Here is a 25570-nt window from a genome sequence, read left to right on the forward strand (position 1 = left end):
AGGATCCTCCCTGTCTCCTCAGGCGGCACTGGGACTTGCAATATAAAGATGAGATCCTCCTGTCTCCTTTTGAGTCGGGGCACTGGGACTTGCAATATAAAGATGAGAGGATCCTCCCTGTCTTCTTTTGAGCCGGGCGTCACTGGGACTTGCAATATAAAGATGAGAGGATCCTCCCTGTCTCCTTTTGAGTCCGGGCGTCACTGGGACTTGCAATATAAAGCAGCACTATTCCTCCCACTAGTTTTTTTTGATTATAGTTATTTCCATTAAAATTGTAATTTCATTAGTCATGTTAACCTTTAAGAAGTTTATTGTTTTTAATGAGTTAACAATTTGAAATTTCTCATTTTTAATTTCTGATATGATAAATGTCAGGATGATATTCCCCAGCCAAACAAAAGCTGTTTGAGGTGCTCGTTAGTTTCTAAATGACCAGGAGCCTCCCGCCAGGAAGAAGACTGAGCACGCTGGCCTGCTGTGCTCCAGCAGGTGTCTCCTGATGGGCCCAGGGTTTACAGGGGATGGAAGCAAGAGGTGACAGCAAGAATGGTTTTACTTTGAACAATGGTCATTTAAAGCAGAGCTTGACAAAATACAGTCTGGAGACCAAATGGAAACCACAGCCTGTGTTTATAAATAAAGTTTTATTGGCATGCAGCCACACCCATTTCTGTGTATTGTCTGTGTCCGCTTTCGTACTGCAACAGCAGAGTTGAGTAGCTGCAGCAGAGACTTTTTGGCCCAGTTTGCTGACCCCTGCCCTGAAGGGTCATTTCTGTAAGACTGCTCTTTAAAGGGAGTACAAAAATTGGAATTGTGCAACAGTACTTGGGAGAAGGCAATGGCAACCCACTCCAGTACTTTTGCCTGGAAAATCCCATGGACAGAGGAGCCTGGTGGGCTGCCGTCTTTGGGGTCGAGCAGAGTCGGACACGACTGAAGCAACGCAGCAGCAGCAACAACAGTTCATGAGCTATTTTGTTACATTTACCGTTACCTCACATTCTGTAGTGTGAGGGTGAGTGAAGACTGAGAAACCCAAGAGTCAGACAATTGTCTTTTTAAAAAATAAAATTTATCTTTTCTTTTTATACAGAAAAATACAAAGAATAATTCAAGAACAATTCATAGTCTCCACTCCCAGAAATGTTGTTGTTGTTGAAAATAAATTTTCAGACAGTACAGAAAAGAGTAACATGAAAATCAAAGCCTTCCCTGGCCCTAGCCATTCTCTCCAAAGACAGACATCTATCGTTAACGGTTTTTAATGAATACTTAACAGAAAATAAAAATTCATGCATATGCAAGCTTACAAATTTATATCTTTAAAATTTTTCTTACTCAGAATTAATCACACTGTACAGTGATCTATATATGCCTTGTGTGGGAATCTATGCATTTAAAATTTTCACATATTGTTGAAACCTCTGTATCTTGCTTCGGTTGACATGTGGATTTTTAAATTTTGACAGTGCTCAATTGCCCCCAACCAAGACAGCACAGATTGTACTCCCATCAGCAGTGCATCAAAGTTCTTATTTTCCCATACTTCTACCAGGAACTGGGCATAAACTCTTTTTTTTTAGTGTTTTCCTATCTTTTCAGAGAAAATTATCTTATTGTGATAAATTGTGTAGGTTTATATCCATGAGTGAGTCTGAGCACCCTATTATTTATTGTTCCAAGAGAGAGCTGAATATCACATGCTCTCAAAGAAGGAAGAAACTGTTCCACACTGCTCCTAGGACTAGAATGCTAAGCAGTGTTAGTAATGGACTTGATGTTTCCTGCATGAATCTCCACTTGCCTCGTTACCCCACTGTAACTGATAGCAATAGAACCTCAGTGTAGTCATAGCTCAGATGGCATGAAGCCTCCTAACTTGTCCCGTGGGTTTCCTTAGCACGTGGAAGCTGCCACAGTTGACCTCAGCTTCGATCGCTGCAAAGCGTATGCCCGGCTGAGGTTCACTCACCTCTGTCGTATTGCCTGTGTAGATACCACCCAGAAAGCCCTTTTAATTCACTTTTAAAGTGACCTTGGGAAGCAGTATTTAACCTAAATGATAAATAAACAAGGCTGTACCAAAAGGTATATTCACCACGCTAAATGTGACCAAATGTTTCTATAATTACATATATTTTTGTTTTTAAAAATTAAAAACTAGATTATTTTAAAATGTCTTTCAGACCTTGCTCTGCATACCAAATCACACTGACTGGAGATTTACAGGAGTGGTTATTTCCTTTTATCGTAACTGTTAAATGTAAAAGTGACCTAAACAAGTTTAGGTTTAAAGAATTTTATACATTGATCAAGTTACAGTAATGGTACAAAAAAGGGAAGGAAGGGCAAGAATATGAAAATAATGACACTTTATTCTAACCTCAGACATTAATTAGGCTGAATCCATGGGGGAAAAGTTGTATGAAATTTAAGACGCAGTAGTAGTTGACATTATATTTAATAGTAGCATCGGAAAATAGCCGTGCAGTTTTACAAGCACTTTTAAAGTTTACTCTCGTATTTTATCATTCTGCTTTTTTTCCCCCCTCAGTTCTTCAAAAAAAATAGCAACACCAGGATTTTCGTTTCCATGCTCCTATCCCAGGCAAATGTTTTGATTACCAAAGTGATTTCTGTAATCCTTCCTGTTACTATGACTATCAGTGCTTTTCTGAGTTCCATAGGTAGTGAGTGATAGAATAGTCATTTTACACAGAAGAGCCTGTTTATGGCAGAGTGGTGACTATTGATTTGCCAAAAGTGCATTGTGAAGGTTTCAGGGATTGGCACATACATAGTAAAAATACAGAAATATGCTGGGAGATGATCAATACCAAGTTCAGGGTAAATGTTACCTTTAGAGAGGAGAATTAGGGGAAAGGGGAGGGTGGAAGAGAGTCATGCACTTCGGCTGCATCTGTAATGTCTTCTGTGTTTCAGAAATGAGGACTTGAAGCAAACATAGCAACGTGTTAATATATATTTAATCTGGATTGTGAATACATGGTTATCTGTCATTTTTTTCTATTCTTTTCTGCCGCTAGTATAAAAAATAGTTAAATATGTGCTTGTTCATTTCAGAAAGAGATCCGTAGCTCCTTGGTTCTTTCAATGTTGCAACAAATGTTAATGGAAGATAAGGCAGATTTGGTAAGAGAAGCTGTGATCAAAAGCCTTGGTATCATTATGGGTTACATCGATGACCCAGACAAGTATCAGCAGGTATGCTTTTCAGAATAAATCCCATCTATTCCATTATAAAATTCCGAATGGTGTAATATCCCAAATCTCTGATTCAAATACCCCGTACTCTATAGTAGGCATCGCAAACATGTCAACCTGAACAAGGTAAAGTTGGCTGCCTGGTTTCAGTTCTGCAATTTCAAGGAGAAAATGCTTTGATTCATTTATAGTATCTGCCACAGCTTTGTGGCAGGAAATTGGCAGCAAGCATGCCATTTTCTCTCTGGTTTCCCCATCAGTGGATACATGACGTTTTTCTTTAAAGAAATTGGGGAAGGTAGGCTTACGAATGGCTTCTTTCTCGCTTAAAATGTCTTCTAGATGTATTGGAATGTATGTTTGTTACATTCTATTATGTTTTAGGCTTCTGTTTTGTTTTAAATCTGCGTTATGTCTGTTTCCGTTTGGCAGGGTTTTGAACTGTTGCTGTCAGCCTTGGGTGATCCCTCAGAAAGAGTCGTTAGTGCCACACATCAAGTGTTTTTACCAGCCTATGCCGCCTGGACTACAGAACTTGGAAATTTACAGTCTCACCTTATACCCACATTGCTGAACAAGATTGAAAAACTTCTCAGGGTAAATGCTTCCTTTATTTATACAACAGAAAGTTTAAAAGTGTGTTTTAAGGCATCTTGAAAGAATGTTGGGGAAACAGAAAGTACCACTTCGCTGAACATTCTAATTAATTACCCGTTAAAGATTCTATTGGTCTGGAGCCAAGAGAGATTTGAGGAAGTTTTGCTTGACTGAAGCTAAGGAGAAAGGGCATGATCTGACTTTGTTAGCTAAAATAGCATCTTTGTGGCACCTACTCTGACACTGTTCCCAGTGCTGCCTCTTCCTAACCTCTTCTGAATACTTAAATACTTTAAAGTGTCAGCTTCAGTCCCCAGAAGGCAGAGATGACTTAAAATATGAGTCTTCAAAGCTTTCTTATTTACACAATGTCAAAATGTTTTAACTTTATTTCACTGCATTCGTTCATGCCCTCACTCTTTAAAATGAATTTTCTTTTCTTTAAAATGAATTTTCCATTCTTCCTAAGAAGAAAAGTTGATACAACGAAACTAATTTTTATACTAAAAGTCTCAGTGTCTAGGAGAAAAACCAACATTTCTTTCATGTGTATTATGTACACATTGTGTACCATATTTTATAAATAAAATCTATTATCATTCTTAGAACTCTTTGAATTATATTTTGGTTTTTTGGTGTGGAAACTGTTTAACTTACCACAGCTGTCAAATGACAGGACCAGGATCAGGATCAGCCTCTGAAACTATACTGTTGCCCTTCCCACCCCCAAATTTTAAGAATCTTTATAAGAGTCCTAACATAAAGTATTTTAACATATATATATACTACTCTGTGTATAGTCTTACATGTATGTATGTGCATTTATTTAATTTAAAAATTGGACTTTTTTTCCCTATAAATTTCAAAATGCATGTTGCAGACTATAAGTAGCTAGACTGCAGTACTTCTTTTTATGAAACCTAGGGGATTTCTCAAATATTTTATTTTTTCTTTAATATTTGCATCCCTTCTATCTGAGAATTATCCATACTGGGTTTTCTTTGTTCCGTTCCATAACACAGCTAATCCCACGTTGCTCCTAAGCACAGCTGCAGTATTCCGCACAGGTAATGTTCCATAAAGAAATTAACTAATTTAGAACCTGATAGTAAAAAAACCTAACAAATCTGGTGTTTCTGACACAGTGTTACTTATGATATAACGGCATCCCAAGTGGATCTGAGCAGCATTAAATGCTCTGTCTCTAACGATTCTGTTTCACTGTGATGCTGGGTTTCTGTGACCAGTGATCGTCTCACTCTTTTTGGTTGTTGTTTCTGTATCTCTTTTGTTTCCTTTTGAAATTTCTTCTGCATTTTACCTATACGCTGAATTATTTTAAAGTGCATTAAATACTGGCAAATACAGTTGTCATCAAGTCTATGAAAGGAGTTTGGAAGTAGAGAGAAAGTAGTAAGTGCTACTGCTGGTTTAACGGTTGAGCATTTCAAATAATTCCTTTGATCACTTTAATATCTTTCACCCGATGTTTAAAATTTCAAAAGTTAAGACCCTCTTAAAAGAAGAAAGCTCTGAAAGAAGTTCCATACAAATGAAATGACCTATGTTCGCCCTGCAGTTTTCCATACGAAAGATCTGTTACGTCCACAGTGCCTTGTGAAAGTTAAAATGTTAGCCAACCAGTAGTGTCCGACTCTCTGCAACCCCAAGAACTGCAGCCAACCAGGCTCCTTTGTCCATGGAATTCTCCAGGCAAAAATACTGGAGTGGGTTGCCTTCTCCTCCTCCAGGGGATCTTCCTGATCCAGGGATCGACCCAGGATCTCCTTCATTGCAGGCGGATTCTTTACCTTCTCAGCCACCAGGGAAGCCCCCACAGTGCCTTAGCTTTTCATATTTTCACATACTCAGAGCAATTCAGAAAAGATTCTTTGTCGTCTCCATTAGGTTTACTGTGAGGCTAACATACATGTACTTCAATGTTTTATTGTTGGCCACTGAAAGGAAGAGCATCATAAATGCATACTCTTGGGAAACTAAATTAGCTTCCACCTGCTTATGTTTCAGGAAGGCGAGCACGGGCTGGATGAACATAAGCTCCACATGTATCTGTCTGCCTTGCAGTCCTTGATCCCATCTCTCTTTGCATTAGTGCTACAGAACGCACCCTTCTCCAGCAAAGCCAAGCTGCATGGTGACGTGCCACAGATAGAAGGTATTGAACTTAAATTATGGAAGGAGGATGTAGAACATTAACAGCTTAGCTTCCCACAGAATTGTTTTTGATTAAAATTGTAAAAGTCAGTTTTTTTTAGTTGCTAAATCATATCCAACTCTTTGCAACCCCAAGGACTGTAGCCCACCAGGCTCTTCTGTCCATGGGATTTCCTGGACAAGGTTACTGGAGTGGGTTGCCATTTCCTTCTCAGAAAGTCACTTTATGACAGCATAATTACTAAAATGTATTATATGTGTGGAACCACATGGTCAGAGATTGTATGATACCTAAGGTGAACTACATGGCTTCATCGTTTATGGATAAGCCTCATGGGGTTATTTTACATTTATTCTTCCTCTCCATTCTTAATCTAGAGCCTTTTTATAGCCTTTTTTTTTTCAGTGTGGTAAGTCAGAAGTAAGTGTTTTCTTTCATTAACAGAGCTGAATTAATAGTTACTAGGGCCAGTTTGTGAAGCTTTTCGTTTTCATTGTCTTTGTATTTTTTTTCTTCCTCAGCTACTTTTTCTTATTTTCAGTAGGGGAAAGAAAGTGTAATTACTATTTCCTGCTGTGTCCTTGATAGGAATATAAGCATATGCGGCACAGTTTTTTGTTTTTCTTTTTCCCAGAAAAAAGAATATGATTTATTTTCAGGAATGCATGAAATTGATAGCAAAAGCCGTTATTTTCTTAGCTCAAAGTCCAGCTAATCAGTAAGTGACCTTTGATCCATGGCACATGGTAGCCCCACAGCACCCAACCCCCAGGATAAATGGCTATAGACAAGCTATTAGTATATATGAGATTTTCAGATTTGTGAAATTATCCATATCTCTTCTGGGCTTGTAATAAACAGGAGTATAAAATCAAATGTTTTTAGTGTTACAATTTCAGTATAAAGTAAACTGGGCCACCTATAATCTCTGGGATATGAAACAGTATATCCAACAATACGCAAAGCATCGTGTAAAAATGGTATATACTATAAGAATGCCAGTTTTACTTGGAAAATTGAGAATGGATAGGGTAGAGTTAGTTTAATATTTTGTAATTATAATTATTGAGGAGAATGAAAATTCAGACTTAAACCACAAAATGCTCACAGCTGGCCACTTCAGGTTTACCCCTTCGCTCATTAAGGCACTTGAGCTGCCTCGGGACTTTCTAATTCCCTTTTTCTTTCTGTCTAGCTGTACTGTTCTGCTGCACCCACCGTAACAAAGTACCATAAGCGTAGTGCTTTAACATCAGGCGTTGTTACCCCGCAGTTCTGAAGGCGAGGGGTCTAAGGCCAGGCTGTCAGCAGTGTTGGCTCCTTCTGAAGGCTGTGAGCGGAGAGCGCTTTCCTGCCTGTCCCCTAGCTTCCGCTGGCTTGCTGGCGATCTCTGGCGCTCTGGCTTGTAACTGCACCCCCCACCCCCGGTCTCTGCCTTCATCTTCACGTTCCGTTCTCTGTGTGTGTGTGTGCATGCGTGTGTCTGTGCCCAGACTTACCCTTGTTATGAGACCAGTTATATTGCATTGGAAGTCCATGCTGCTCCAGTGACTTCATCTCATCTGATTATATCTGCAACAGCACTATTTCCAAATAAGATCATATTCTGAGGTCCTAGGGGTTAGGCTTTCAACATACACATTTTTAAGGGAGACACAGTTCACCCCCTAGCATTTGCTATCATTCATTCACTTAGCAGATAATTCTTCAATGTCACCTATGGCCAAGCACATGCTAGAGGTTAGACAGAAAATTTTCAAAACTACTTTACCATTCTGAAGGTGTTCATGTGACCTTTCCTTGTCATTATGTCTTTATCATGTCAAAAATAATCTTAAGTTCTCACTGACTTAATTTGACCTTCTGACTTTTAATAGTAGCTGTAAATGTTAATGTTGTTATGCTCACTTGTAGGTTATATAATACGTTTACTATAAATGAGGAAATATATCCGTATTTAGGGTCTGTCTATATAGCTGTGTCTATATGTCTGTCTATATGCACATCTATATAATTTGGGATACAGTTTATTACAAGTGAAAATTTATTTGTTTTTCTCTTAAACACTGAAAATTTCACAACACTAGATAATATTTATGCAAGGTACTATTTTGAACACTTCAGATCCACTCAGGAATAAAACAGACAAAACTCTCTGCCATCATAGAGCTGACATTTTGGTGGGAAGGAAATACATTAAAGAATCATAGCAGCTGTTATTTTGCTGGATTTGGATAATTTGGGTAATTTTTAGACAATAAAATGCTAGTTTTGGCAGTCTATTGAAATGGCATTCTGAGGACTTTTCTGTATGTTCACAAGTTAGATGCTTACATTTTTAAAAATCCTTTTAAATAGAATAATACTTTGAGGTTTCTAAACCATTCCGACTACTTATCTTTTACAACTGAGTTATCCATGGTGTATTAGTTGCTCAGTCATGTCTGACTCTTTGCGACCCCATGGACTGTAGCCCGCCAGATTCCTTGTCCGTGGAATTCTTCAGGCAAGAATACTGGAGTGTGTAGACATTCCATTCTCCAGGGAATCTTCTCAACCCAGGAATCGAACTCCGGTCTCCTGCATTGCAGGCGGATTCTTTGCCATCTGAGCCCCCAGGAGACCCCTGAGTCATCCAAGTAATTGCTCATTTCTGGTTTTGCTTCTGTTGGACCTAGCTTTACATCTTTGGACCTTACTTTCCCGTAACAAATCTTAACATTATCTATTCTACTCTTAACTCTCCCACCGGTTTCAGTGATTTGTCATACTTCTGAAGGAATAATATGCATGTCGTCGTAGTATCACAGATTGTGACCAGTATGATGTGCTCCTATTTGAAATGGGCAGATGTGCTGCGACATGATATAGAAATATGAGGTACAGCTGTCCCTCACCGTCCAAATCTGTTTGATTCCTAGGTTGAGATAATGACAGTTCATGCAGAAATCTCAGAGAGTATGGGGTACCATTTTACCTAAATTCATTTATTTGTTTGTGTATTATGATAGCAAAGAGAGACTTGAACTAACAAGGGACAACCTTTATCTGTACTTAAGATATTGTTAAATACCTTAGGAAGCATAGGAAGAGAATACCATCTTAATTTTGTCTTTTGGCATTTTAAAAGTTGTTTCATGTTTTCTTAAGTTTAATGATTATCATTACGCCATTCATATGCTTTGAGACAATGCTGCATCCTTCACTGTGTCTTTTTAGCGTGTTAACCTCGACGCAGGAGCTGTCAGGCCACTAGGAATTTCTCAACAGTAAAGAAACTGTTGGTAGCGTTGTTGGTAGCGTTCTTCACTTAAGAGCCAGCTAAGACCTGGAATCTAATTGTGATCTGTAGGATCATAGATTTTATTGATATGTTCAAATTTGAAAACGTACTAATGTATATTTGTTATTTATTTACACAATTTTAAAAGTCATTTTTTCAGTTTTCCCCTAAAACTTTTAAAGTTTGTATTTGAGACCCTGGTTATAATATTTATAATATTTTTATTTTTATTACATATAGCTTTATCTTACTGGTCACTGCTTTTAACACTTTATATTAACTTAATGTTCATCAAATTATGGAAAACTTTCTAAATAAAGCATTTAATATTGGACATTAAATACTGAAGAATCCTCTTCAGCGCAAGCTTTAATGCATTTTAGGTTATTTTCTGGTATTAAACAACTTTTTCCTGCTGTCAACCTGTTAGTTTCTTACTCCATGAAAGAAATACCTTATAGTTATTATTTATTGACATAAACAGTCTGGTGGATTTACAACTATCTTTTTTTTTAAACCAAATTCAAATCCATATTTTAACTGAGATCTTATTCTGGAGCAAATTTTAAATTAAAATAAATAAAGTTTTGCTTTTTACTGGAAAACTCTTTCAGTTTTCATTTACTAGATATTTAGTCTCATAAAACCTTAATTTTTGAGATTTGTTAAATTTGTTCACATGCAAGAGAAATTTACAGTTGACCCTTAAACAACAGGAGTTTGAGGTGTACACACCCACTTATATATGTACAGTTTTCCGTAGTTAATATCATAGCACTGCCTGGTCCATGGTTGGTTGAATTTGTGGGTGTGACAGAATCTCTGACACAAAGGGCTGACAATAAGTTAGACAGTTTAACCCCTGATTGTGCAGGGATCAGGTACATTTCATTTTTTTTCTAAAAGTAATTTAATGTATTTTAGTTTTATATTTAAAGTCTATAATATGCTAGATAGATACTAGGAGGCAGAACCTTAGTTTTCTTTTGATAAGATAGTTAACTTTCCAAACTGCCATTTTGTACATGATTTATTTTGCTGCTCTTTTTTATAGTGACTAGGTTCCCTCGGCCTATGTCACCTCTTCAAGACGTGTCTACTATTATTGGAAGCCGTGAGCAACTGGCGCTGCTTCTGCAGCTCTATGACTACCAGCTGGAGCACGCGGGCACAACCGGCTGGGAGAGTTTACTGTGGGTTGTCAATCAGCTGTAAGTTACCACGCCCACCCATGTTCATTTGGTACATCTCAGCTACTTGAATGGAAGATAGCTCACTATACTTAGCCTGGGAACTGAGGGACAAAATATAGCAAAATATTTTTTTAAAAATAACAAAACGTAACTTGGCGTCATCTGTGGTAACTTTCTTCAGGAGAGAAGAGCTATACCTGTAGACATGTAGCTGCTTATCTGTGGAAATGGTGCGTCTGTTATTGCAGACAAACCTGTCTGCTACCGTATTATCTAAAAGTGATGGTGGATTGTAAACTGCATCCACACTTCTCATTTTTGAGGCTAAAATATATGGTGCCATGTGAGCCAAGCTTTTGTATGACGTGTCGCCTCCATTGACTTGAGTCTTATTAACACCTCACTTAGAACTCTGCCATTAAGTTTCCATATATTTCATGACAACCTGTTAAAATTTAAGTTTACAGAATATAAAGTTAAGACTTTTTCAAAGGGTCCCAAACAACTCCTTTGCATTCTGATTTTGCTGGCTGTGAAAAGCAGAAGAGCTTGTTCGCTTTGGATGGGCTCGGAAATTGGCGAGGAAACAGTCGCTTATTTGTGTCCCTGCCTGTTTTCCTTCCTTTCTTGTTCAGGTTGCCACAGCTTATAGAAATCGTTGGCAAAATCAACGTCGCTTCCACTGCCTGTGTCCATGAGTTCTCCAGATTTTTCTGGCGCCTCTGCCGGACATTTGGCAAAATTTTTACAAACACTAAGGTAAAAACTTGTATTTCATATTTTCTTATGTGCAAGACATATAAAAATGTAATGTGTTAACTAATGCTATGGCAGAGTAGTTAAAAGCAGGAGCCCTTCCTTTATTCTAATTATCTTTTAATATCTTAGAAAACTATGATAATAAAAGAAAATTCTGATCTGTAATATTCTTACCTTTATTGATTTTCAAAAAATGATTTAGCCAAAATTTAGTCTGTATCCACATTTGAATATAAGGTCGACTCACTGTGGATGTCTCAGGGCTTTCCAGCATAGAAAGTATCAGCTCGGGGACTCCACTGCATTTCCTTGAATGTGCTTCTTGTACTGAATCTACCACGGATTCAGGAAGCCGCCATTTCCTCTATATGCTTTGGTCAAAACTTCAGGTGATTATGGGCTTCCCTGATAGCTCAGTTGGTAAAGAATCCCCCTGCAATGCAGGAGACCCTGGTTCGATTCCTGGGTCGGGAAGATCTGCTGGAGAAGGGATGGGCTACCCACTCCAGTATTCCTGGGCTTCCCTTGTGGCTCAGCTGGCAAAGAATCCACCTGCAATGCAGCAGATCTGGGTTCGATCCCTGGATTGGGAAGATCCCCTGGAGAAAGGGAAGGCTACCCACTCCAGTATTCTGGCCTGAAGAGTTCCATGGACTGTATAGTCTACGGGGTCGCAAAGAGTCAGACACGACTGCGTGACTTTCACTTTCACTCAGGTGATTATAGAAACAAAGCAACTTAGGTAGAATACTTGCTACAAGATAGGAGCTCCTAAAACAGAATGGACACTTGAGATAAATGCTGCATATTTCAATCACTGTCACATTTGCCTAACCAAGTTATTTTGTTGTTTAAATATTAAAATTGGAAAGTCCTTAACTCCTGCTTTCTTCTTTAATCCTATTAATCCATTTGTCTTCATAACAGATTGTTGAGCCAGTTCTTTAGAGCATTAACAAAACCTTATAAAGATGTAGTTGCTATACGTTGAGACATTTAAAAGGTAAAAATTCTGTGGCATCTCTTTACTAAGCCTATAGTTTTTGAAACGTTTGGAGCATAACAGTTTGGTATAGTGGACCGACAGACTTCAGAAAATGGGTTGTGACTCTCTGTGTCCTCGAATAAATCATTTAATGTATCGGTACTTAATCTCTTTATGTGTGAAATGAAATTTAATCCTGTACATCTGATGCTGTAGGTTAATCTTTTCACAGTGGTCTACATCTCAGTTTAAATGGCATTTGCAAATTAATATGCCTGACCTATTGATAGAAGGGCAAAAACCAGAGCTTAATGTTACTGTAGGAGAAAACAAATCATTCATTAACATCTAATTATTAAGTATAATTGGATTTTACTGGGAATCATTATTGGCAAAAACTGACATCTCCAGAAGTAACTGTTATTTATTTTACTTTTTCTTACAAAAGCAATTACGAATTCACTTTAACACTTAAGTGGTTGACTTCAGAGGCCTGAAATCTGTGATGTTAAAAATAAAAATTGAAACAAGCATTTCCTCTAACTTAAAATTTTAATGTTAAATTCTGTCTTTCATGTTTAAAATTAAATTTTAAAAAAGTTAAAGACTAATCTAAGCCAATGGATATAACATAATGAGTATGTTACTGAATATCCTAAATGAATGGAATTTCATTTTCATTCCTTTTATACACAACATTTTTTTTCAACAATTTTAATCATATAATATCTGCCTAAATACCCTATCATCAAATTCAGTTTTGGGAGGTAGTAATTTCAAACACTTAAAGTCACTGGAAATTATTTTAATTTAGTGAAAGAATCTAAACGCCCTTCAGAAAACTTGCTGACCTAAATTGATTTTTTAAATATTCTATCTCTAAAAAGATGTTGTTTTCAGAAACTTGACACTTCTTTTTTCCTATGGCTTTTAAGAAGTGTTATGTTTTTGACTACTTGTATCTTTAAAAATAAGTAGTAGTAGCAACGGAGAAGGCAATGGCACCCCACTCCAATACTCTTGCCTGGAAAATCCCATGGATGGAAGAGACTGGTGGGCTGCAGTCCATGGGGTCGCTAAGAGTCAGACATGACTGAGCAACTTTACTTTCACTTTTCACTTTCATGCATTGGAGAAGGAAATGGCAACCCACTCCAGTGTTCTTGTCTGGAGAATCCCAGGGATGGGGGAGCCTGGTGGGCTGCCGTCTATGGGGTCACACAGAGTCGGACACGACTGAAGTGACTTAGCAGTAGTAGCAATGGTAGGAAACATTTTATTTAACCATTGATTGGTCTGTTGAACCTGAGACTTTCTGGATCTTTTCTTTGGGTTGCTTAGGTAAAACCTCAGTTCCAGGAGATTTTAAGGCTGTCTGAAGAAAATATTGGTAAGTCTGTGCATTATAATTTATAAAAACAATTAAATCTCTTTACTCCAGAAAAATACTTTATTCATTATATGCAAATTGTATAAATAAACTAGCAAGTACAGTTGAAAAGGAAAATTTATACTATGGAGTTCTTGGGTTTACAGCACTGCTACATCTAATATCCTTTCCGTGGAGTAGTAATAAGATTAATCTCCCTCAGTTTTATTGTAAATATCTACCTTCACTGTAATCAAATTGACCTAAACCTGACCTTCTCAGACTGTGTACTTACTGTACCCTTGGAGGTTTGAAGTGGTGCAATTGAAATACTAAAAAGGAAAAAATACAGAGCATGTAATTCATAATTAGTTACTTAGAACTTTTAAAATTAAAACAAGTGTAACTGGACAGAATGTAAGATGAACATTTTTTTAATGAAACATGAGATTTTTATGAAACTACAGGCTTAAATGGGCAGCTCCAGCCCCTCTGTTCGTAGTTTTTACTTACCTGTCTTAAGAAGTCTGGTTACAGCACCAAGACCTCCTTTATGTCGGGATCTTATGTCCCTGTGTATTTTTCTAATTTCTAGGAATGAATTGTAAAAATATTAAGGACAAGAATGTACAGCCCCTGTGGTTTGTACCTTACCTTGGCTGTTTTGGATGGATAGCTAATTCTTACCTCAGTCTCACCTTAGTGATGTAGGTAATTCTTACCTCAGTCTCACCTTAGTGATTTGATTTGAGTCATCTGGACTCCATTTTTGTCTGTCATCAGAGGTAATTAGAGAGTGAATAAATGATTCCTTTTAAGTTTGAAAATGTCAGTGAGGTTTTTTTTTTTTTTTTTGACAAATGCTTCCTAAAGTTTATATTTAATAGGTTTCTAATGGTTTAATTACTTGGAATTAAAAAATGGTATTATCTGTTTAGTTATTCATTCTAATGATGATAGCTTTCAGAATTATTAGTTAGGAGGTGATTATATACAGTCTGTATGTATGAATTCAACTTAAGCTTATGTTTGTAGCCTCAGATTTACTTCTCAACTACCATAGTCACACTCAGCCAACATCAGCACTCCCCAAAAGATAAAATTACTCTTGCCAGGAGAATAAAGAAACCTCAGATACTAATTGATAGGAAAATAGATTCGTTTTGGGTGAAAATACTTTCAAGACAGTTAAATACATGCTTTCAACTGAATTCTGTATGTACTACTTTCTGAAAAGAATTTAAAACCATGTAAGAGTAGAAAAAAGTAATTTTTAAAAGTTTGAGTACGTAAAAGCAAATGTGAAGAGCTTCAAATAATGCCTAACATCAGTAAATGAGAGCTCTTGGTGCTATAAACAGCAACTGCCATATCGTCTCTGGACATTTTTTAAACATCGTCTACACATGCTGCATAAGAAAATCCGAGGTGCTAAAGTCGTCACCGGGACACTCAGCTGTGGTGGGTGCTTTCCTGTCTCCCCAGGCTGTATTTAGCCTCCCTACTCCATGGAAATAGTCAAGGTTCTGTCTGGCTTCTGAAAACCCCTGTGCAGGGTACAGGAAGAGCTCTGGAACTAGGCTAATACTAGAAACTGGGTAGTGTCTCATGTCTAGAAGCAGGTTAAATGCGTATCTAGGTGTCTCCTTTCAGCTGAGTGCCTTTATGCTTTACTGAATACTGCAAATTAAAAGCCTGAAACTTTATAGAACATGCTTGTATGGCCACTTGGGAAAGTGTTAAAGAAAGCTCTGACTTAATGACTGTGCAAATAACAGTATAGCATCTCATTTTGGTCATTAAAGGTTTTCCCATCTATCAAAACTGTGTACGCTAATGGCTCGGAAAAGTATTAAGTTACATTTTCACAACCACCAGTGGATATGTATGTTTTGATCAAAGTATTTTTAAAGTAATGATAACATTTATTTGTAAGCCTTGTAACCAATTGTAATTTAAAATATAATTTGTACTGTGACTTTTTGCTTTAAAGTGTACTCAGATATTTAAAATTATTTTTGTGATTTTTAGATTCCTCAGCAGGAAATGGGGTCCTCACTAAAGCTACTGTCCCCATTTATGCAACAGGAGTCCTCACGTGTTATATTCAGGTAAAGGAAAAATTCTTTGGCTGGAAAATGTAAAAGCACTTTCTATTTAGAAGGATAGCTAATGTTATGTCTTTTAATGTGTTCATAAGTGAAAATAATACCCATAAATAAACAAATTTATTTATTATTCTTATTCAATAAATAATATATAGTAGAAAGCATATTTTGGTAATAGTCTCTTGAGGACCATCTCTGTTAAACAAATAAAATTAGAGATTGTGTGCTTCTTGATATTTTGTTTAAAAGTGTTAGATTAAAAAAAAAGATTAAAAAAAATAAAAATAAAAAAAAAGTGTTAGATTGTACTTACGTAGCAATTTCTTTGTGTTTCATGATAATTTTTTCATTAATAAACAAAGCACATGTGTTAGGTGAAGCAAACTGCAAAATGCCGTCGCATACTGTTTCATCATTTTTAGCCAAGTATTTTGTAGTCCCGAAGCATGAAGGATTGTTGTAGCTCCTTTATTGCTCATGGTCTCAGCTGGGCGTCTCTTCCGCTGTTCTTGCTGATAGTCGCTGTGTGGCTGCGCTCACCTGGTTGGTAGGTGGGGCTCCTGGCAGGATGACTGAGCTTTAGTCCCCGTGGAGTCTTAGGGCCTCTCTCTGTCGGCAGGTCCTGTGCAGCAGCAGAGCCAGACTCATTCTGTGCTAGCTCAGGGCTCCCAAAATTGTAAGAAACAGAATCTTCTAGGCTGCAGCCTAGGCTTTGGAATCAGCACACTGCTACTACTGTATTCTGTTGGTTAAAGCAGTCACAAGTCCAACCCGGATTCAAAAAAAGAGGAGACTCAATGAGAGCTTGACCCAGGAGGTGGGTTCACTGGTGCTCGCCAGTATAGCAGACCACCTCACTCTACTTAGCATTGTTTTAAATAAACACGTTGTGCATTAAGGCATATCAGTTGTTTTTAAGTGTGAGGCAGTCCCACCTGTGAGTTGAAAATATGGACTCAAGGTAAAGCATTTGTAGAAATTATGACACAATAATTCCCATGTAGTATTTCTGACCACTCCCTCCAATTAATCTGAATGTAATCATAGGAAAACAATAAAATAAATCCAAATTAACTTTTAAAAAGGAATTAGAATGGGAAAATCAAAGAGGAAGATCTTTTTCCCCCCAAATTTTCCACAATAATTCCTAACTTTTTTTACATTTAAATCTAAAAGTTATAGCCGTTCATATTTATTGCACTCTTCTTCCGAGACAGATTTGAAGCATCTTATAATATTAAACTGCAGTTCCCCGTATCATAAGATGCCTTGCAGTAGAAGCTCCAGCTCGGTTGCAGGAGCACGGTATTCTTTGCACTTTTCTACCCTAGTTTCTCAGACTACCTCACAATACGGATGCACACAGGATCTCTGTGTTTAGAATATTTTAAGTCATGTAACCTTAACAGATTGCATCCATTGTTCTCCTTAAATTTGTGAGGATTAAGTCCTAGCACATTACCAGGCACAGCAGCATGAATACCCTTTCCTCTTTAATTTTAGAAGCTCTTCCAGCAGAATAACAAACGTGATGTCAGTATTTTCCTCTCTCATTTTTAAGCTTGTGCAGTAAGTATGCTAAGCATGTTGATTTTGACCATAAACAGTATTTTAAGGCATAATAAATATGAAATACATATTTTAAGTTTGATAAAGTATGAAATACAAGGTTTGTCTCATAGTAGTCCCTCAGAATAGATTTATTGAATAAATCAATATAGACATATTTTTTGAGTCACTGTGTGAAATCCAAATATCTAAAGAGATAAGAGCTTTGCTGCTATTTACAAAATGAGAATTGAGTGGCTATCATAGATTGTCAGTGCTTAAGGAAGCACACGCCGGTGTTTTTCTTACTAAACAAAATTTTCTATTAAGGCAAATTAACTGTCCTTGTTGCTTTGATAAACAAAGCCTATTTTGAATCAAGTACCGAAGCAGTATTACTTGTCTTGAAATTTCAAAGTTGAGAAATTGTGTTGTAGTAAATTTTCAAAGCAAAGAATTCATGCTCATTTAGCAGTATATTTTATAGCTGTTACTTCACAGTTAAGTTTTTTCAGATTTACAGTTTATTTTCCAAATTTTATGGATCCTCTGGTACAGTAAGCACTAAAAATGGGTGAGATCTGTGTTCCACCGTAGCTCCAATGGTGGCTTGCCAGCATTTCCGTTCTTCACTGAGCAGACCAGCATATTATAAACTGCCATGTCCGTCCTTTATTCATGGAGCATTACTTTTGTCAGTCCTCTATTTCTACCTCTCTCTGGATTAACCTGACCATGCAGGAAAGGTTGGATGGCAATCCAGTCTTCCTCATGGATCTAGTGATGGATGTGCCTTTTTAGTCACTCAGTCATGTCCAACCCTTGAGACCCCATGGACTATAGCCTGCCAAGGCTCCTCTGTCTATGGGACTTTTCAGGCAAGAATAATGAAGTGGGCTGCCGTTTCTTTCTCCAGGGGTCTTCCTGACCCAGGGATCGAACCTGCGTCTCCTGCATTGGCAGGTGGATTCTTTACCACTGAGCCACCAGGAAGCATTGATACTGATATATATAGAAGCCATTTATTGTTGACATAATATAGCCCTAAAGATAAAATATTTGACTCTAATTTATTATATATTTATTTCCTGATAGAATGTCAGATTCTTTCCCTTATAGATTCTGGCTAATTTAACATACAATTATCTTTTTTAACTTTTCTATTGAGCAGACTTGCTTTTTCTAACAAATTTCTTAATAGTGTGCTATGTAAAAAAAGAAAGAAAGAAATATTTTCTGATTATTAAAATAATGGTTTGTCAAAGAAAGCTTAAAAGTAAAGGTAATTTTTTTAATCAAAGGTGTGACTATTTTTTTAAGGACACAATGGTCTATATTTCAGCAAGTGTGCGACTTCTCACTACTAATAATTTCTCAGATATCAATTTCTACTCTTAGGAGGATAACTGTTTTAGTGGCTTGTATTTAAGTATTTGGAGCCAAAATTAATGGGAAGTAAAACTGTTAAAATGAATTTTAATTAAAAATATACCTTTTATGTTTCAAACCAGAACTATCTTATCAAACTCTGCAGTGATGCAAGTAATCTATATCTGAGTTGTCCAGTGAGGTAACCATACATGGAGGTTAAACAGCTTGAATTGTAATTAGTGCAACTCAGGAACTGAATCTTTTATTTTCCTTCTCTTTAGTTTGAGTATAAGTTACCACATGTGGTGAGTGACTACAGTATTGGACAGCTCAGGTCTAAATCAATGAATCAGAATAGTATTTCTCTTCATACCATTGTGATCGTAGATATGCTTAATAAATATCTTTAATTAAAATGTTTACAAATTAGAATATTTTCCCCTTATTTGATAAAATTTTCTAATTGTAGATAGGAAATGATGGTTTTTAAGTTCTACTTGATTGCTTGGAAATTGATTATCAGTCTTTTTCCTCCATAGGAAGAAGACCGAAAGCTGTTGATTGGATTCTTAGAGGATGTAATGACCTTGCTTTCATTATCTCATGCTCCTCTTGATAGCCTGAAAGCTGCTTTTGTGGAACTGGGGTAAAAATAATAGCTGATAGATTTTAAAAGCTATAGCAAGTCTTAAAATTGGTTTTATAGAGTACATATTTTTAGTCTAAATAAAGATTACTATACACACCAAACTTCTTGATTTCTTACTTAAGATCTTTTTGTTCTTTTTTTGTATATTTTAATATTTTATAATCAATACATTGTGATAAAAGAATGAGGTAAAGGATACAGATATGTCTTCATTGAAGCAGCTGGGGGCATAAAATCAAGTACAAATTTGAAGAAAATTCAGTGGCCCCAAATTGGAAAAGGCGTCCCAGTGAAAGCCAGACCACTGGGCTCCCTTTCCATTCCATTTGACTTGCCTGGTTTACCACACAGTTGCACTCATCTCACCAGCAAAGTAATGCTCAAAATTCTCCAAGCCAGGCTTCAACAGTACGTGAACCATGAACTTCCAGATGTTCAAGCTGGATTTAGAAAAGGCAGAGGAACCAGAGATCAAATTGCCAACATCTGCTGGATCATGGAAAAAGCAAGAGAGTTCCAGAAAAACATCTATTTCTGCTTTATTGACTATGCCAAAGCCTTTGACTGTGTGGATCACAGCAAACTGTGGAAAATTCTGAAAGAGATGGGAATACCAGACCACCTGACCTGCCTCCTGAGAAATCTGTATGCAGGTCAAGAAGCAACAGTTAGAACTGGACATGGAGCAACAGACTGGCTCCAAATCAGGAAAGGAGTACGTCAAGGCTGTATATTGTCACCCTGCTTATTTAACTTCCATGCAGAGTACATCATGAGAAATGCTGGGCTGGAAGAAGCACAAGCTGGAATCAAGATTGACAGGAGAAATATCAATAACCTCAGGTATGCAGATGACACCACCCTTATGGCAGAAAGCAATGAAGAACTAAAGAGCCTCTTGATGAAAGTAAAAGAGGAGAGTGAAAAAGTTGACTTTAAACTCAACAGTCAGAAAACTAAGATCATGGCATCTGGTCCCATCACATCATGGTAAATAGATGGGGAAGCAGTGGAAACAGTGACAGACTATTTTTGGGGGCTCCAAAATCACTGCAGATGGTGACTGTGGCCATGAAATTAAAAGACACTTGCTCCTTGGAAGAAAAGTTATGACCTACCTAGACAGCATATTAAAAAGCAGAGACATCACTTTGCCAACAAAGACCCATCTAGTCAAAGCTATGGTTTTTCTAGTAGTCATGTATGAATGTGAGTTGGACCATAAAGAAAGCTGAGCACCAAAGAATTGATGCTTTTGAACTGTGGTGTTGGAGAAGACTCTTGAGAGTTCCTTGGACAGCAAGGAGATCCAACCAGTCCATCCTAAAGGAAATCAGCCCTGAATATTCATTGGAAGGACTGCCGCTGAAGCTGAAACTCTAGTACTTTGGCCAGCTGATGTGAAGAACTTACTCATTTGAAAAGACCCTGATGCTGGGAAAGATTGAGGGCAGGAGGAGAAGGGGACGACAGAGGATAAGATGGTTGGATAGCATCACTGACTTAATGGACATGAGTTTGAGTAAACTCCTGGAGTCGGTGATGGACAGGGAGGCCTGGCGTGCTGCAGTCCATGGGGTCTCAAAGAGTCGGGCATGACTGAGGGACCGAACTGAACTGAACTGAACTCATAATCACATCATCTAGCTGCTTAAGTAGTTTCTTCTCATTCTTTACTAAAAACAGGTTTATGTATTTATTAATAACACTATCCCACATTTAGATAAGTGTCACACCCAACTTAACCCTTCCATATGGTGGTTTGAGTTATCCTTGATTTGGGTTATCCTAACTGATCCTATACCACCCATATGGCATATATAGGACAGTATTGTTTCACCACTGTTTATAGATGTCAGAAATTAAGACTCACAAAGGTTACAACTTACCCATCTGACTCTTAGTCCAGTGTTTCTTCTCATAAGTAGTAAATTTTATTTTACTTTATTTTTTTATAATTTTAACTTTTATGCTATTAAAGAGTTGAAATGTCTGTCGTCTTTGCACATGCTTAGAGAAACTTAGTTCCTGAATGTGCTAAAAGTTTGTAGTTGTATAAACTGACTTCCTTTTTTTAAAGAATCTTAGACATAGCCTATTAAACCATAGAAAGTAATTCTATATGTTTTGCCAATATGTTTGTCACTAGTATTCCTCAGAAAGGTAGAGTTTTCAGTACCCCAGTAAGACACTGTGGCTCTCACTTTTAGCGTTGATTTTTCTCTTGCAGTGCAAATCCAGCTTACCATGAGTTACTGTTAACTGTTCTGTGGTATGGTGTTGTCCACACGTCAGCACTCGTGAGGTGTACTGCTGCTAGAATGTTTGAGGTATGTAAACAAGATTTTCAGATCACAGTGATTTTCTTTGGAAGAGGGAGAGGGAATATTTTTTTGAAGGGAGGGAGCTTTTCATACTGCGTTACGTTGATGTATGTTTTGTGGCATTGAATAGTATCTAGTTGTGTCCTGTGGGATGGGGCAGAAATTTAGTTTTGGAATATTTCGGATTGTTTTTTAGCCTTATTGGTTCCTCGAATGTTATTATATTATCATTTCCTCTCCTCAAATTTCTTTTAAATCTTACTTATTTCCGTCCTATGTAAATCTTCTTGGCTATACTTTTCTATTTACTGAGGCAAATGGCTATTAAAACAAACTAAAACAGTAGAGGGCATTTATAAAGTTGTAAAATATAGTTGAACTCATGAGTAAAATATACTTTGATTCAATCGTTGCAATTACGGAAATATTTATTGATTATTCCTACTTTGTTATTTCCTCGCATATTATATCTGGAATAATAGCATCTCTAGACTTTAACTGCCCGTAGACTTAAAAGAGAGAAGACACTTCATATAATTTAACTAGATTTTCTTAAATTGCCACCTACCCAAGTTTAGTATGAAAATTGAAATACCTATCTTTTTTATCCTTCACAAAGGAAATTGTGTCAGCCTAGTTCATGTATGTATGTTTTTAGAACTAGAATGTGAGCACTAAAGTTGGCTTTGAATGTTTTACTGTTCTTGAGTCTTATCACAGAGCCATCCTGCCTGGGTTCAGCATCTGTCTCTGCCACTTAATGCCGGGTTCAGACTTCTCTGGCCTTGGTTTTCTCATCTATAAAGTGAAGATAATAATAAGTATCCATCTCAAAGGATTTTTTGTTAATATTAAATGAGTTAATACTTATAAAAGCCTTAAGACAGTGTCTGACACATAATTAGAAGAACTTAATAAATGTTAACTATTATTATGATTGTTTTTTAAATCTATGCCATTACTTCACAAGATAATATAATAGTTTAAGAAAAGTATGTTTGTTCAGGCTGAAACTGTCCCTATTGTGTCTGTCATTTTTAAAATATCTTAAAGCATTTATTTTCATAAGAAGAAGGAGAGAATTCATTTCTTCCTACATTTCAGAATTTCTAGATAATTTAAGGTAAATTGCAATCAAAGGATTAGAGCACTGATAGCTTTTAAAACATATACCATCTAAAACTTTTAACTTTTTGTGGCATCTAAAGAAAATTCCATTCTTATCAGAAGATTGAAAATCCTCTGTCCATGTTATTCCACAGTTATACAAATTTGATCCAAAAAAACCAATCACGTGGTCTTTATCAAGACAAATGCCAAGTTAAAAATTTAGTTAGATGCCTATCATAATAAGTTCCTTTTAGGTACAAATAGTTTTTGATTATTCAGTATGCTGAAAAGTTATTACCATGAAAGAAGAAAGTCTTTCTTTAGCCTCCTCTTTCCCCCAAAAGAAAAGAGCATCGTATTTCTTTAATATACTCTTCATAGAATTGTATTCTAAGACCATAAGAGCTATTTCTTTGTCTTAAAACATTTATTTCTAATGTGTCTATATATACTGATGAAGCATACCATATAAATGAAAATAGTTTAAAGAAAATGAGGTCTCCTCCCTCTTTACTTGTTTTTGTATTTTTTCCGCCTTATTTCTTACATGTGACTTTTGTCTGGTTTTGGTTTTGGTTTCTATGTCTGCTGTCAGTCCTGGTTGGAAACTATACCTATGCTTAAGCAGTTTTCAATGTTCTCAGGTTGATTATGAATTTCTGAGTCTTAATTTGAGAGACATCTCAGTATTTTTTCAAATTCATTTATGATAAAAGTAGTTTTACTGAGCATGCCAGTAAAAGTCATCAGGAAAAATTAAAATTATTTTTGTCAATGAGCCTTATTTTAAACAATATTGTATTAAAAGATTAATTATTTCATAAGATTTCTTTTGATACTAATACATTATAATTTGCAATTATGCTTGCTTCCCCTGCCACCCAAAAATGACTTAATTCAAAATAAAAATGTAAAAAGGGGGGGACTTAAAATTTTTTAAGTTTTTAATGTCAGAACAGAAACTATTGATAAGAAAGTGAGAAATGGATATATCAGGAACTTGATATTGGATACTTAGTGAAATTGAACACTAAATTTAGCTCTGAGTTTTCAGACAGCAGGATGAAAAGGGGAAATCTAGTCATTGTTAAATAAGAGAAAGTATATTCTTGATGTAGCAAGTTAGTATTGAAATTGATTTATAGAAGAGACCCTCTTGTGTGACTTGTAGTGTGACGTGGTGGGTTTCCCAAAAGATGCAGAGAGTTAGTTTCAAATGATTTCTTACATCACTCAGAAGGAAACAAAGCAAGTGGTATTAAGACCACAACTCAAAGGAGGCATGGGCTTTTAAGACCAGTGAATGAGTCCATTTTAAGGCTTTTTGGCTGGCACAATATAAACCTTTCAAAATGTACTTTACTGATTCAAATCTAAGCTATTTTGTTTATAAAATGATACAGAAAAGAGAGTTTTATTTAACAGTCCAACTCTTTGTGACCTTGTGGATGGTAGCTTGCCAGACTCTTCTGTCCATGGGATTTCCCAGGCAAGTGTACTAGAGTGGGTTGCCATTCCCTTCTCTAGGGGATTTTCCTGCCCCAGGGATTGAACCCCGGTCTCCTGTATTGCAGGCAGATTCTTTACTATCTGAGCCACCAGGGATGCCCTTTTATTTATAAAATGATACAGAGAAGAAAGTTTTATTTAACAATATTTTAATTTCTTCCCCCTATTTCTTTCTACCTGACATCTGTAATGCTTTTAAAGTAGTAACAAATTCTTTTGTCATTTTATTCCTGTCTAAATTATCCATGGTTCTGTTGAAATAAAAATTATTTCAGAATACTGAAGCAGATTCAAAAGTACCTGTTGGGTTTTTGTTACTAAAGATTCCATGACATCTTCCCTCTTCTTGGAGGACTAGTTCCCTTACAAGGTTAGCATTTAAGATTAATAATTTGTATTTACATTCTGAAATTGAGATTATAGGATTAAGATGTTACCCTTCTCTGTTGAAGCTCATAAAATGCTGTGATTTCTATAAAAACAAAATGCATATAGCTCAATATTGTCCTCTTGTTCTACAATTTAGGGTTGGCTGCTAAAAAATTGTTTTATAATTAGATTATAGAAATAGGTCTAATTGTGGTTATCATATTTTTTTTTAATTTGAGCTTTTAGAGAAATGAGCTATTTGTAAGCATTACCTCCTTGGACCAACCGGAAACATTCTTTAATTTAATGTCTTTTTCTAAATGTATCACGAAGTTTACGTCCTTTGAGTCATCATAATAATTGCACTTGCATTTCCTGAATGCCTGGTCTTTGTCAGACACAGTGTTAAGTGTATTATGTGCAGCTAGTAGTGCGTGATCCCTGGAGGTAGATGACAGTCACCATTTTCAGATGAGAAAACTGAGTTTCAAGGGATGGTGTAATATATGTGAGGCCACATGCCTAATAAGTGGAGAGCTACAGTCTGAACCCAGGTCTGATGCGCACATGAAGTAACTCCTTTGCACTAGGCTGTCTTAGGTCTCTATACCTCAAGAAAGAAAGCTCTGTGATGTGAAAGACTGGGAATTTTTGTATGTGATTTTAAAATTTACGTGCTTTAGAACAGTCAAAAGCAATTTAGTGGTGGCTGCTAGCCGTTTGAGTTTGGTTTAAAAACAGTCCAGTTTGTACCTTGTTGGTCAAAACAAAATTATAGCAGATTTATTTAAAGAATTTAACCATAGAACCCAGTATGTCGTCTTTTTGGCTTCTTTAAAAAAATAATAATAAAGAATAAAGCTTTATTTTAAATTGCCTTTTAATTGAATATGGAAATTTTGTAGACTGTGTGACCAAAAGTACAAATTGCCATTGAATTGGTGACAAGCTGTTTTCGGGGACTGCTAGGCTGTGGAAGCTTTATTTTC

General features: G+C 36.6%; 1 protein-coding gene across 4 annotated transcripts in view; it reads left to right on the forward strand.

Moving 5' to 3' along the window:
- Positions 1 to 25570, forward strand: part of RELCH (RAB11 binding and LisH domain, coiled-coil and HEAT repeat containing) — a 113763-nt gene that overhangs the window by 64123 nt on the left and 24070 nt on the right. For all 4 annotated transcript variants that reach the window (XM_070361926.1, XM_070361927.1, XM_070361928.1 and 1 more), the window contains 9 exons: positions 3091 to 3231; positions 3664 to 3828; positions 5857 to 6004; positions 10342 to 10498; positions 11116 to 11239; positions 13566 to 13614; positions 15625 to 15704; positions 19160 to 19266; positions 21500 to 21599. In XM_070361926.1, coding sequence (XP_070218027.1) covers positions 3091 to 3231; positions 3664 to 3828; positions 5857 to 6004; positions 10342 to 10498; positions 11116 to 11239; positions 13566 to 13614; positions 15625 to 15704; positions 19160 to 19266; positions 21500 to 21599 — 1071 coding nt within the window. The remainder of the gene's footprint in view (positions 1 to 3090; positions 3232 to 3663; positions 3829 to 5856; positions 6005 to 10341; positions 10499 to 11115; positions 11240 to 13565; positions 13615 to 15624; positions 15705 to 19159; positions 19267 to 21499; positions 21600 to 25570) is intronic.

Source organism: Bos mutus, chromosome 24 (assembly GCF_027580195.1).
Source record: "Bos mutus isolate GX-2022 chromosome 24, NWIPB_WYAK_1.1, whole genome shotgun sequence".
Taxonomy (NCBI): domain Eukaryota; kingdom Metazoa; phylum Chordata; class Mammalia; order Artiodactyla; family Bovidae; genus Bos; species Bos mutus.